Source organism: Pristiophorus japonicus, chromosome 3, assembly GCF_044704955.1.
Source record: "Pristiophorus japonicus isolate sPriJap1 chromosome 3, sPriJap1.hap1, whole genome shotgun sequence".
Taxonomy (NCBI): Eukaryota; Metazoa; Chordata; class Chondrichthyes; family Pristiophoridae; genus Pristiophorus; species Pristiophorus japonicus.
In genome coordinates, this window is record NC_091979.1 from 125,267,000 (window position 1) to 125,279,952 (window position 12,953).

The 12,953-nt window shown below is 47.6% G+C and overlaps 1 protein-coding gene across 1 annotated transcript in view; it reads right to left on the reverse strand.

Annotated features, from left to right (window-relative positions):
- Nucleotides 1-12,953, reverse strand: part of cwc22 (CWC22 spliceosome associated protein homolog) — a 62,324-nt gene that overhangs the window by 20,092 nt on the left and 29,279 nt on the right. Inside the window, exon 3 of the mRNA XM_070873662.1 lies at nucleotides 3,001-3,191. Coding sequence (XP_070729763.1) covers nucleotides 3,001-3,191 — 191 coding nt within the window. The remainder of the gene's footprint in view (nucleotides 1-3,000; nucleotides 3,192-12,953) is intronic.

A 12,953-nucleotide genomic window follows, 5' to 3' on the forward strand; every position in this document is an offset into this window, starting at 1 on the left:
GGGGGGGGGGCGGAAGAGAGGGGTGGGGCGGAAGAGAGGGGTGGGGCGGAAGAGAGGGGGGGGGCGGAAGAGAGGGGTGGGGCGGAAGAGAGGGGGGGGGCGGAAGAGAGAGGGGGGGCGGAAGAGAGGGGGGGGGCGGAAGAGAGGGGGGGGGGCGGAAGAGAGGGGGGGGGCGGAAGAGAGGGGGGGGCGGAAGAGAGGGGGGGGCGGAAGAGAGGGGGGGGGCGGAAGAGAGGGGGGGGGCGGAAGAGAGGGGGGGGGCGGAAGAGAGGGGGGGGCGGAAGAGAGGGGGGGGGCGGAAGAGGGGGGGGGGGCGGAAGAGAGGGGGGGGGCGGAAGAGAGGGGGGGGGCGGAAGAGAGGGGGGGGGGCGGAAGAGAGGGGGGGGGGCGGAAGAGAGGGGGGGGGCGGAAGAGAGGGGGGGGGCGGAAGAGAGGGGGGGGGGCGGAAGAGAGGGGGGGGGCGGAAGAGAGGGGGGGGGCGGAAGAGAGGGGGGGGGGCGGAAGAGAGGGGGGGGGGCGGAAGAGAGGGGGGGGGCGGAAGAGAGGGGGGGGCGGAAGAGAGGGGGGGGGCGGAAGAGAGGGGGGAGGGGGGAAAGAGAGGGGGGAGGGGGAAAGAGAGGGGGGAGGGGGGAAAGAGAGGGGGGAGGGGGGGAAAGAGAGGGGGGAGGGGGGGAAAGAGAGGGGGGAGGGGGGGAAAGAGAGGGGGGGAGGGGGGGAAAGAGAGGGGGGAGGGGGGGAAAGAGAGGGGGGAGGGGGGGAAGAGAGGGAGGGAGGGGGGGAAAGAGAGGGAGGGAGGGGGGGAAAGAGAGGGAGGGAGGGGGGGAAAGAGAGGGAGGGAGGGGGGGAAAGAGAGGGAGGGAGGGGGGGAAAGAGAGGGAGAGAGGGGGGGAAAGAGAGGGAGGGAGGGGGGGAAAGAGAGGGAGGGAGGGGGGGAAAGAGAGGGAGGGAGGGGGGAAAGAGAGGGAGGGAGGGGGGGAAAGAGAGGGAGGGAGGGGGGGAAAGAGAGGGAGGGAGGGGGGGAAAGAGAGGGAGGGAGGGGGGGAAAGAGAGGGAGGGAGGGGGGGAAAGAGAGGGAGGGAGGGGGGGAAAGAGAGGGAGGGAGGGGGGGGAAAGAGAGGGAGGGAGGGGGGGAAAGAGAGGGAGGGAGGGGGGGAAAGAGAGGGAGGGAGGGGGGGAAAGAGAGGGAGGGAGGGGGGGAAAGAGAGGGAGGGAGGGGGGGAAAGAGAGGGAGGGAGGGGGGGAAAGAGAGGGAGGGAGGGGGGGAAAGAGAGGGAGGGAGGGGGGGAAAGAGAGGGAGGGAGGGGGGGAAAGAGAGGGAGGGAGGGGGGGAAAGAGAGGGAGGGAGGGGGGGAAAGAGAGGGAGGGAGGGGGGGAAAGAGAGGGAGGGAGGGGGGAAAGAGAGGGAGGGAGGGGGGGAAAGAGAGGGAGGGAGGGGGGGAAAGAGAGGGAGGGAGGGGGGGAAAGAGAGGGAGGGAGGGGGGGGAAAGAGAGGGAGGGAGGGGGGGAAAGAGAGGGAGGGAGGGGGGAAAGAGAGGGAGGGAGGGGGGGAAAGAGAGGGAGGGAGGGGGGGAAGAGAGGGAGGGAGGGGGGGAAAGAGAGGGAGGGAGGGGGGGAAAGAGAGGGAGGGAGGGGGGGAAAGAGAGGGAGGGAGGGGGGGAAAGAGAGGGAGGGAGGGGGGGAAAGAGAGGGAGGGAGGGGGGGAAAGAGAGGGAGGGAGGGGGGGAAAGAGAGGGAGGGAGGGGGGGAAAGAGGGAGGGAGGGGGGGAAAGAGAGGGAGGGAGGGGGGGAAAGAGAGGGAGGGAGGGGGGGAAAGAGAGGGAGGGAGGGGGGGAAAGAGAGGGAGGGAGGGGGGGAAAGAGAGGGAGGGAGGGGGGGAAAGAGAGGGAGGGAGGGGGGGAAAGAGAGGGAGGGAGGGGGGGAAAGAGAGGGAGGGAGGGGGGGAAAGAGAGGGAGGGAGGGGGGAAAGAGAGGGAGGGAGGGGGGGGAAAGAGAGGGAGGGAGGGGGGGAAAGAGAGGGAGGGAGGGGGGAAAGAGAGGGAGGGAGGGGGGGAAAGAGAGGGAGGGAGGGGGGGAAAGAGAGGGAGGGAGGGGGGGAAAGAGAGGGAGGGAGGGGGGGAAAGAGAGGGAGGGAGGGGGGGAAAGAGAGGGAGGGAGGGGGGGAAAGAGAGGGAGGGAGGGGGGGAAAGAGAGGGAGGGAGGGGGGGAAAGAGAGGGAGGGAGGGGGGGAAAGAGAGGGAGGGAGGGGGGGAAAGAGAGGGAGGGAGGGGGGGAAAGAGAGGGAGGGAGGGGGGGAAAGAGAGGGAGGGAGGGGGGGAAAGAGAGGGAGGGAGGGGGGGAAAGAGAGGGAGGGAGGGGGGGAAGAGAGGGAGGGAGGGGGGGAAAGAGAGGGAGGGAGGGGGGGAAAGAGAGGGAGGGAGGGGGGGAAAGAGAGGGAGGGAGGGGGGGAAAGAGAGGGAGGGAGGGGGGGAAAGAGAGGGGGAGGGGGGTAAAGAGAGGGGGAGGGGGTAAAGAGAGGGGGAGGGGGGGAAAGAGAGGGGATGGGGGGGAAAGAGAGGGGGAGGGGGGAAAGAGAGGGGGAGGGGGGAAAGAGAGGGGGAGGGGGGAAAGAGAGGGGGAGGGGGGAAAGAGAGGGGGAGGGGGAAAGAGAGGGGGGGGGGGAAAGAGAGGGGGGGGGGAAGAGAGGGGGAAGAAAGGGAGGGGTTGAAAAGAGAGAGGGGGGGGGGAGGAGAGAGAGAGAGAAAAGAGTGGCATTGATGCAGGCATGTGACTGTCAGCCAACAGTCCAATCTTTACTGCAATTGGTGTGACTCTTCGGGATTCCTGAATTAGAGTTTGAATTCAAGTTAGTCACTCCAGTAATAAGAAAAAAGAAACTTCATGCAAACAAACACACAGAGAATACAGTTACAGTGCTTCAAGAAACGTAGTTTCATTAAACCAATTGTTTTGAGGTAGTGGTAGCCTCTCAAATTATTCGTACTGACTGACCAATAATCTTACCTGTATCTGAACTACGCTGCTTTTCATTTTTTGCACAGCTGTCCCACTGCTGGCCGCACTCTCCTCACTATCTGAGCTACTTGAATTTGCCCCATCCCCTGCATTCACAGGGTTCTCCAAATTCGCGGGGGCTTCTCTGGCAGGAATAGTCTCTCTGTCGTCCTGAAGAGTGCTCTCAGCCATTTCTGTGCCTGACCAAAATTTTCAAAAGAGTTATGGCCACATTTTTGCATCAACAATTTATTTGAACTGAGCTAAATAAGGCTGCACACTCAAGGTGCTGAAATAATGAATGATTAAAAACAATGAGTGCATGTTCCCATAATCAGCTGTAGAACCTGCTACAAGTTTTAACTGCACAAATTCCACAGGTCTATCTATTTGCTTACAAATTACATGATTAATCTACAAACTAGTTATAGTATTTTCTGAAGTATGCTTCTCTCTTCATATTAAACGTTGTGTGTCACATAAGGGGAGAGAATGGATGACAAAATGTGATAAGTGCTTATTCCTATTATATTCTTTTCACTGAACAGTTACGTTGCAAGGACATTGAAAAATGGGCATGATCTTCAGCATAAAAAAGAATGTTTAAAATTGGAGGAATGCAGAGTTTGCAAAGTGCATAATTGAAGGAAATATATACAATGATGGGATATTGGCACTTGAAAACTCATCATCATCATCATAGGCAGTCCCTCGGAATCGAGGAAGACTTGCTTCCACTCTTTCCCTCTCAGTTCTTCGGTGGCTGTACAGTCCAATACGAGAACCACAGTCTCTATCACATGTGGGACAGACAGTGGTTGAGGGAAAGGGTGGCTGGGGAGTCTGGTTTGCACATGCTCCTTCCGCTGCCTGCGCTTGGCAACGAGATTCGAGGAGCTCAGCGCCCTCCCGGATGCACTTCCTCCACTTAGGGTGGTCTTTGGCCAGGACTTGGAAACTATGCTGTGATTATAAGCAGCTGAAAACAACAAATCAATAGTCCTGGTTTTAAAATACTGAAGCATTTTACTTTTTAAAAAAAAATAAAAAGTGTGAGTTATAACATCATTTGTAGCCATCTTGTGGAAGTGCTGATCTATGATTCAATCTCAACTCCATTAGTTTCAAATTCAAACAATGAAACATTTGAGCACCAAAAGTTGCTAAACTTATGTTTCATCATCATAGGCAATCCCTCGGAATCGAGGAAGACTTGCTTCCACTCTAAAAATGAGTTCTCAGGTGGCTGAACAGTCCAATACGAAAACCACAGTCCAATACGAAAACCACAGTCCCTGTCATAGGTGGGACAGACAGTCGTTGAGGGAACGGGTGGGTGGGTGGGACAGGTTTGCCGCACGTTCTTTCCACTGCCCGAGTTTGATTTCTGCATGCTCTCGGTGATGAGACTCGAGGTGCTCAGTGGCCTCCCGGATGCACTTCCTCCATTTAGGGCGATCTTTGATCAGGGACTCCCAGGTGTTGGTGGGGATGTTATAATATTTATATTATCCACACCCTCATTAAACAACCTGACTTAGATCAAAAAGGAAATATAATCTCAAGCCTCTGAAAGGGAAATAACAGATTCTGCTCACCCCCTTATCTGTGAACAAGCCAAGATTGTTACAAACCTTTCTATTCTATTTATATTCTACTCTGTTGCACATCACATTGCTATACTAATGGACTGCCACAATAGAACAGTTTTGGAACCTGTATGAACTGGGCAACTTGTAGACAGAAGGCACCTTGGGATGCTTTAGTACATTAAAGGCATTGTATAAATGCAAGGAGTTGTTGTTGTAGTAAAATATCCGCCACCCAATCTAGAATTAAGAAGTTTAAATCCCAGAGCCATTATCAATTTGGTATTCATAACTCAGATGAATTGTCAGTTCCAAACTAGATATAACATCATTGAATTACCATTCATTCAACTGCAGAAAAGATGGTAACTCCAACAGATTTACTCATGTCATGCCCACTCCTGGCACATCTTTGTCACCAAACCACACAGCGGAACTTGGTTGAAGTTGGCCAAGTTGAGATAAATGATCAGGAGGAAAAGACTGAAGATCAAATATGAGGAAATGATTTTTTTTAAATTAAAAACATGATTATTTTTAAAAAGTTAGTTTTAACAATATACTTCAAGAATAAATCCACTATTTCAAGTTGAAGGTGAAGGTCCATAGCAAATGCTACAACAAATCTGCCATTGTACAATTTGTCTTTGTTAGACCACATGTACTACTGTGCACAGTTCTGGTCTCGATTACAAAAAGTATATAGAGGCAAAAAAGATTTACAAGGATGATACCAGAGCCTAGAGGTTAAATCAGGATAGAGTAAACAGACTCGGGCTCTTTCTCTGGAAAAGAGAAGCCTCAGAAGAAAATCTGAGGCAGGAGAAATTGTAATGGGGAATAAAGAAATTGCAGAGACTTTTAAACAAATATTTTGTATTTGTCTTTGCAGTAGAACAAAAAAAATCATACGAAAAATAGTGGGGAAAATGTGAGTGAGGAACTTAAAGTAAATGAGATCGGTAGAGATAAAATACTTGAGAATCTAATGAGACTAAAAGGGCACAAAGAACTGCAAAGGGATAAAGACAGGTTAATTGAGTGGGCAATAAGGTGGCAGATGGAATATAATGTGAGGTTATTCACTTTGGTAGGAAGAATAAAAAAAAACTTTTTAAAATGGTGAAAAACAATTAAATACTGGTGTTCAGAGAGATTTAGGTGTCCTCGTATAGGAAACACAATTACATGCAGGTAACAGCAAGCAATTAGGAAGGCAAATGGTAGGTTAGCCTTTATTGCAAGGGGATTCAGTACAAGAATAAGTAAGTGTTGCTACAATTGTACAGGGCTTTGATGAGACCATATCTGGAGTACTGTGCATAGTTTGGTCGTCTTATCTGAAGAAGGATATTAATTGCCTTGGAGATGGTGCATCAAAGGTTCCCTAGTTTGATCTCTGGGATGAGAGGGTTGTCCTATGAGGAGAGATTGAGTAAATTGGACCTATACTCTCTGTAGTTTTGAAGAATGAGGTGATCTCATTGAAACATACAAGACTGTGAGGAGGACTTACAGGGTAGATGTGGAGAGGTTGTTTCCCCTGGACGGAGAGTCTCGAACTAAGGGGCATAGTCTCAGGATAAAGGGTCAGCCTTTTATGAGCGAGATGAGGAGGAATTTCTTCACTCAGAGGGTTGTGAATCTTTGGAATTCTCTGCCCCAAATAGCTGTGGATGCTCATTGATTATATTCAAGGCTGTGATAGATCTCTTTTTGGATGAGAGGAGAAATCAAGGGATATGGAGATTGGGCGGGAAAGTGAAGCTCCGGTCGAAGATCAGCCATAATCTTATTGAACGGCAGAGCAGGCTCGAAGGGCAGTATGACCTAGTCCTGCTCCAAATTCTTGTGTGACCCAATAGGAGGTCTTTAAAATTATGAAGGGATTTGATAGGGTACATATAGAGATGATGTTTTCATTTGTGGGCAGTCTAAAACTAGGGGCCATAAATAGTCACTAATAAATCGAACAACCAATTCAGGAGAAACTTCTTTACCTAGAGATGGGCGAGAATGTGAAACTTGCTACCACGTGGAGTAGTTGAGGAGAATAGCATAAATGCATTTCAAGATGAAGCTAGATAAGTACATGAGGGAGAAAGGAATGGAATGATATGTTGATAGGGTTTAATGAATTAGAGTGGGAGGAGGATCACATGGAGCATAAACACAGGCACAGAGCCTTTTTCTATGCTTTAAATTCTATGTAATCTATTACTATTTTCAAGGGCCTGGAGGCCTGTCCCTAAGTTAACCATTGATCCTGCATCGTGAGGAGCAAGGATTCAATCAGATAAAGAATCCTCTTTTTGTTTGGTTCTTTATCAAGAGAAGAAAGGTTCCTTTTTCAGTCAAATTAGGCAATATACTAAGTACTGATTTTGAAAGCTAAGCGCAAGAGTTACTTAGACAAGTGTCTTTGTATATCTTGAATTAGGATCCCAACCTTGATGGGCAGTGATTGGACGATCGTGATTTGAGGGGTCATAATTACCTGAAGTTGTGTTTGAAGCTTGACAAACTAAAAAAGGTAAAGTTTTACAAAAGAACATAAGAAATAGGAGCAGGAGTAGGCCATACGGTCCCTCGAGTTTGCTCCGCCATTCAATAAGATCATGGCTGATCTGATCAAGGACTCAGCTCCACTTTCCTGCCCACTCCCCATAACCCCTTATCCCCTTATCGTTTAAATAAATTTAAGACAGAAATAGACAGTTTCTTCATGTCCCAGCTTCCACAGCTCTCTGACGCAGCGAATTCCACAAATTCACAACCCTCAGAAGAAATTTCTCATCTCAGTTCTAAATGGGCGGCCCCTTATTCTAAGATCATGCCCTCTAGCTCTAGTCTCCCCCACCACTGGAAACATCCTCTCTGCAGCCACCTTGTCAAGCCCCCTCATAATCTTATACATTTCGATAAGATCGACCTCTCATTCTTCTGAATTCCAATGAGTAGTGGCCCAACCTATTCAATCTTTCCTCAAAAGTCAACCCCCTCATCGCCGGAAGCAACCTGGTGAACCTTCTCTGAACTGCCTCCAAAGCAAGCACATCCCTTCGTAAATATGGAAACCAAAACTGCACGCAGTATTCCAGGTGTGGCCTCACCAATACCCTGTACAGCTGTAACAAGACTTCCCTGCTTTTATACTCCATCCCCTTTGCAATAAAAGCCAAGATTTCATTGGCCTTCCTGATCACTTGCTGTACCTGCATACTATCCTTCTGCGTTTCATGCACAAGTACCCACCAGATCCCACTGTACTGCAGCACTTTGCAATCTTTCCACATTTAAATAATAACTTGCTCTTTGATTTTTTTCTGCCAAATTGCATGACCTCACACTTTCCAACATTATACTCCATCTGCTGAATTTTTGCCCGCTCCCTTAGCCTGTCTATGTACTTTTGCAGCTTTATGTCCTCCTCACAGATTGCTTTTCCTCCCACCTTTGTAGCATCAGCAAACTTGGCTACGTTACACTCAGTTCCTTCTTCCAAGTCATTAATATAGATTGTAAATAGTTGGGGTCCCAGCACTGATCCCTGTGGCACTCCAATAGTTACTGATTGCCAACCAGAGAATCCTGACTCTCTGTTTTCTGTTAGTTAGCCAATCTTTTATCCATGCTAATATATTACCTCCAACTCCGTGAACTTTTATCTTGTGCAGTAACCTTTTGTGTGGCACCTTGTCAAGTGCCTCCTGAAAGTTAAAATACACCACATCCGCTGGTTCTCCTTTATCCACCCTGTTTGTTACATCCTCAAAGAATTCCAGTAAATTTGTCAAACAGGACTTCCCCTTCATAAATCTATGCTGACTCTGCCTGACCAAATTTTGCTTTTCCAAATGTTCTGTTACTGCTTCTTTAATAATGGACTCCAACATTTTTCCAACCACAGCTGTTAGGCTAACTGGTCTATAGTTTCCTGCTTTTTGTCTGCCTCCTTTTTTGAATAGGGGAGTTACATTTGCAGTTTTCCAATTTGCTGGGACCTCTCCAGAATTCAGGGAATTTTGGTAAATTACAACCAATGCATCCACAATCCCTGCCGCTATTTCTCTTAAGACCCTCGGATGCAAGCCATCAGGTCCAGGGGATTTATCCGCCTTTACTCCCATTATCTTACTGAGTACCACCTCGTTAGTGATTGTGATTGTGTTAAGTTCCTCCCCCACTATAGCCCCTTGACTATCCACTGTTGGAATATTGTTAGTGTCCTCTACCGTAAAGACTGATACAAAATACTTGTTTAGAATTTCTGCCATCTCCATATTCCCCATTACCAATTCCCCGGTTTCATCCTCTAAGGGACCAACATTTACTTTAGCCACTCTTTTTCTTTTTATATACCTTTAGAAACTCTTGCTATTTGTTTTTATATTTTGTGCTCGTTTACTTTCATAGTCTATCTTCTCTTGCTTAATCATTTTTGTGGGTCATTCTTTGCTGGCTTTTAAAAGCTTCCCAATCTTCTGTCTTCCCACTAGTTTTGGCCACTTTGTATGCCCTTGTTGTTAAATCGGATACCATCCTTTGGCCCCAAGTTTCCACACGCGGCGAAAAAGGCGCACCTCAGAGCTGGGTGCCTGTTTTTCGCGCCGGAAAAAAAGTGCGGTATTCTCAAGCTCCTTGGAGCTCGATGTCTGCTTGGCGCTGCGCACAGGGGGCGGAGCCTACCACTCGCGCCGATTTTGTAAGTAGGAGGGGGTGGGTACAATTGAAATGAGGCTTCTTGGTTCCGGCAACCCTGCGCGTGCGCGTTGGAGCGTTCGCGCACGCGCAGTCTGAAGTAAACATTGGCACTCGGCCATTTTTAAAAGTACTGCAGAAAAAGTGAAGATTTGTTTCTTGGACCCCTGCAAAGGCTTGTATTTTAATTTTTTTGATATTTCTGTGTGTGAGGGAGTGCTTTTAGCAGCACTGCTGAATAAATCACCTGCTGAAATCAGTGAGTTCAGCTTTTCACTGCTAAACTTGCAGAACCGGTGCCTGCAAATTAAGGACTGTGTGTTTGGAGAAATAAAAGTGCCAATTCAACTTTGCAATGGATCAACGTCCACCAAGAACAAAGAATTTCTTGCATGAGGAAGCAAACCATTGCATATGTGGTGTTGACAATGCAGCACCCATTCTGCAAATTTAAATGTAAAGATGTCGATGTGGCTGCCTCTCCCTGTCCAAATGGCCTCAGTCAGTCCCCCTCACAGCTCGAAGGCTGCTGCTGTTCTTTCTTCCGCTCCCAACCAGCCACTGACGCCGCTGCAATCCCATGGCCGAATGGCCTCATGTCCGCTCCTGATTCTTCGGCTGCCTTCAAGCCACTGTCGCCGCCCCATAAGCGTGGCCGAACGGCCTAAAGAATTTTAAATCTGCAGCTGCGTGTCCTGTGTTCATTCTTTGGCTCCCGGCCAGCCACTGACGCCGCTGCAATCCCATGGCCGAATGGCCTCAAGTCCGTCCAGGTGCTGCATCTTCGCGGGGAATGAAGGCCTGCCTCAAGCACTGCAGCTCAGCTCGAAGGCTGCTTGCTGCCGCTGCCGTCGAGACACTGACGCCACACCGCTGCCTGAAAGGCCTGCCTGAAGCACTTTCACACAGGTAGGAACATGGTTTATTTAATCTTTGCTTATAAATTTTTATTCAAGTTGGATTTATTTGTATAATATTTGTATAAGTATAACTACGGATTGATTGTAGAATTTAATGACTTCCCTTCCCCCCCATCCCCTCCCCGCCCTCACCCCGTTCCCTACGCCTAATTTTTGAAAGTGTAGACAAGGTTTTTTCAAGCGTACAAAAATCTTCACTTACTCCATTCTAAGTTAGTTTTGAGTACGTTTTCACTGTGGAAACTTTGAAATCAGGCGTCAGTGGCCGGACACGCCCCCTTTTGAAAAAGAAATTCTGTTCCAAAGTGAAACTGTTCTACCTGACTAGAACTGCAGAAAACTAAATGTGGAGAATTCCGATTTCTAAGATACTCCGTTCTACACCAGTTGCTCCTAAAAATCAGGAGCAAATCATGTGGAAACTTGGGGCCTTTATTTCTTTAGTTAGCCACGGCTTTCTTTTCTCTTGCACCCTTTCCTCCTTACTGGAATATATTTTTCTTGAGTTGTGAAATCTCTCTTTAAATGTACACCACTGTTCATCAACCGTCCTACACTTCAATCTGTTTTCCCAGTCCACTTTAGCCAACTCTGCCCTCATACCTTCATAGTCTCCTTTATTTAAGCTTTGTACGCTAATTAGAGATCTAACTTTCGCACCCTCCATCTGAATTTGAAACTCAACCATGCTATTGATCACTCATTCCAAGGGGATCCTTTACTTGGAGATTGTTTATTAATCCTGTCTCATTACACAGGACCAGATCCAAGGTAGCCTGCCCCCTGGTTGGTTCCATTACATACTGCTCAAGGAACCCGTTCCTTATGCACTCTATGAACTCTTCCTCAAGGCTACCCTGACCAATTTGATTTGTCCAATCAACATGGAGGTTAAAATCACCCATGATTATTGCTGTTCCCTTTTTACAAGCCCCCACTATTTCCTGGTTTATACTCTGACCAACAGAGTTGCTACTGTTCGGGGGCCTATAGACTACGCCCACAGGTGACTTTTTCCCCTTATTATTCCTTATCTCCACCCAAACTGTTTCAACATCCTGATCCTTTGAGCATATATGGTTTCTCACTATTGCAGTGATTCCATCCTTTATCATTAGAGCTACCCACCTCCTTTTCCTTTCTGTCTGTCTTTCCGGATTGTCAAATACCTCTGAATATTTAATTCCCAGTCCTGGTCATCTTACGTCTCTGTAATGGCTATCAGATCTGACCCATTTGTCTCAATTTGTGCCATCAACTCATCTATTTTGTTACAAATGCTACGTGCATTTGGCCTTAGTTTTTCTAGAAGTCTGAACAGAATCCAAAACATCACAAGGCTGTAAATAGGAGCATTAGGTTATGTTCAAGTTCACTTCAAAAAATGAGCTTAACAACTGGGACATTTTAAATAAGTGCAGTTTAACGGAACAAGTGTATGCAAGGTGCATGTTTGACAAAAGCTGAGATTAAAGCAGAGTAGAAGATTGAATACCTACCCTGGAGTCATCTCACAGTACAAGGTGGAATTGTTAGGATTTAGCTCTTAATTTTTACCTGATGAAACAGCCTTTATCACTTGTATGTTAAACAGGAACAGCACAATTGCTACCAGTCACTATATAAAATACAAAAGGACTATGCCAAATATGTACTGCAATGATATTCTTTTTTAAGTTGAAAGAAAAAGTTGATATGCTGGATTTCTGAACATTTACACTCAGTAAAATTGAACACATTGAGCCTGTAAATTGCAGTCAGCGCCGAAGCAAAGGCTCTGAAGTAAGCTTGCCACAAAGATCTCGATCACTGTGCCGGGAATTTCAGCTTTTCCAACATTCAGTTAAAATTAGTTTAAGTTAATGAGGAATTCCTAGTGCAAGCTGTCTAAGCAGCCAATCACAATGCAGAATTCTCGGTGTGCAATGGCCACCCCACGTTAAAAGAATTCACGCACAGGCATCTTCCACTGTTTAAAATGAATTCATCAGTCACCTGAGTACCCATTTTTAGTGTGCAAGCAAGTCATCCTCGAACCCGAGGGACTGCCTATGATGATGATGAGAATTCTCAGACTTCGGAACCAGGAAATGAGTAAGCTCCTTGGATTCCAACTTTTTAAAAATGTTATGGAGACCAAAACAAAGATTGGGGCTCTCACATGGGGTGAAGGTAAACCTGAAATAAAGATGAAAAAACTTTTTAAAAACATTTTTAAAAAGGTTTCTTAAAAATGTTAATTATTAAAATAGATACACTTGACACTCCACAAAATTAAGAGTTTTTCAGGGCCTTACCATTTCTTTAGCAGTCAATGGGCTGTTAAAACCCCAGTTACACCTAATCCAAAAGGGTCTAACTTTTAATGGAGTATTCAACAGCGATATTACAGCAGAAGAATCCAAGTTTGTGTCACTTTCCCTGATTTCATGATTTCTGGCTGCGTGGGGGCGTCCACAGCACAGGGTCAGAGCAACGAATAACTGACTGCAACTTCAGGATTTCCACGTTCAGATGCGCATGTACAACATCCTGAAGTTGCTGTCAGTTTCAAAGGGGTAGTCACAGTGAATACTGTTCGTTCGCTGTTATTGCTCACTGCAAATTTCAGGCGATGTGGTGATTAAGTGGACAGCTGTCTTCATTTTGACCAAGTATTATTGTAGTATATATTTTAGTTATACAAGAACATTTGCACTGCTCAGTCCTAGATAACTGTGGGAATATGAGAATTTAATGGGCTTAACTAGTG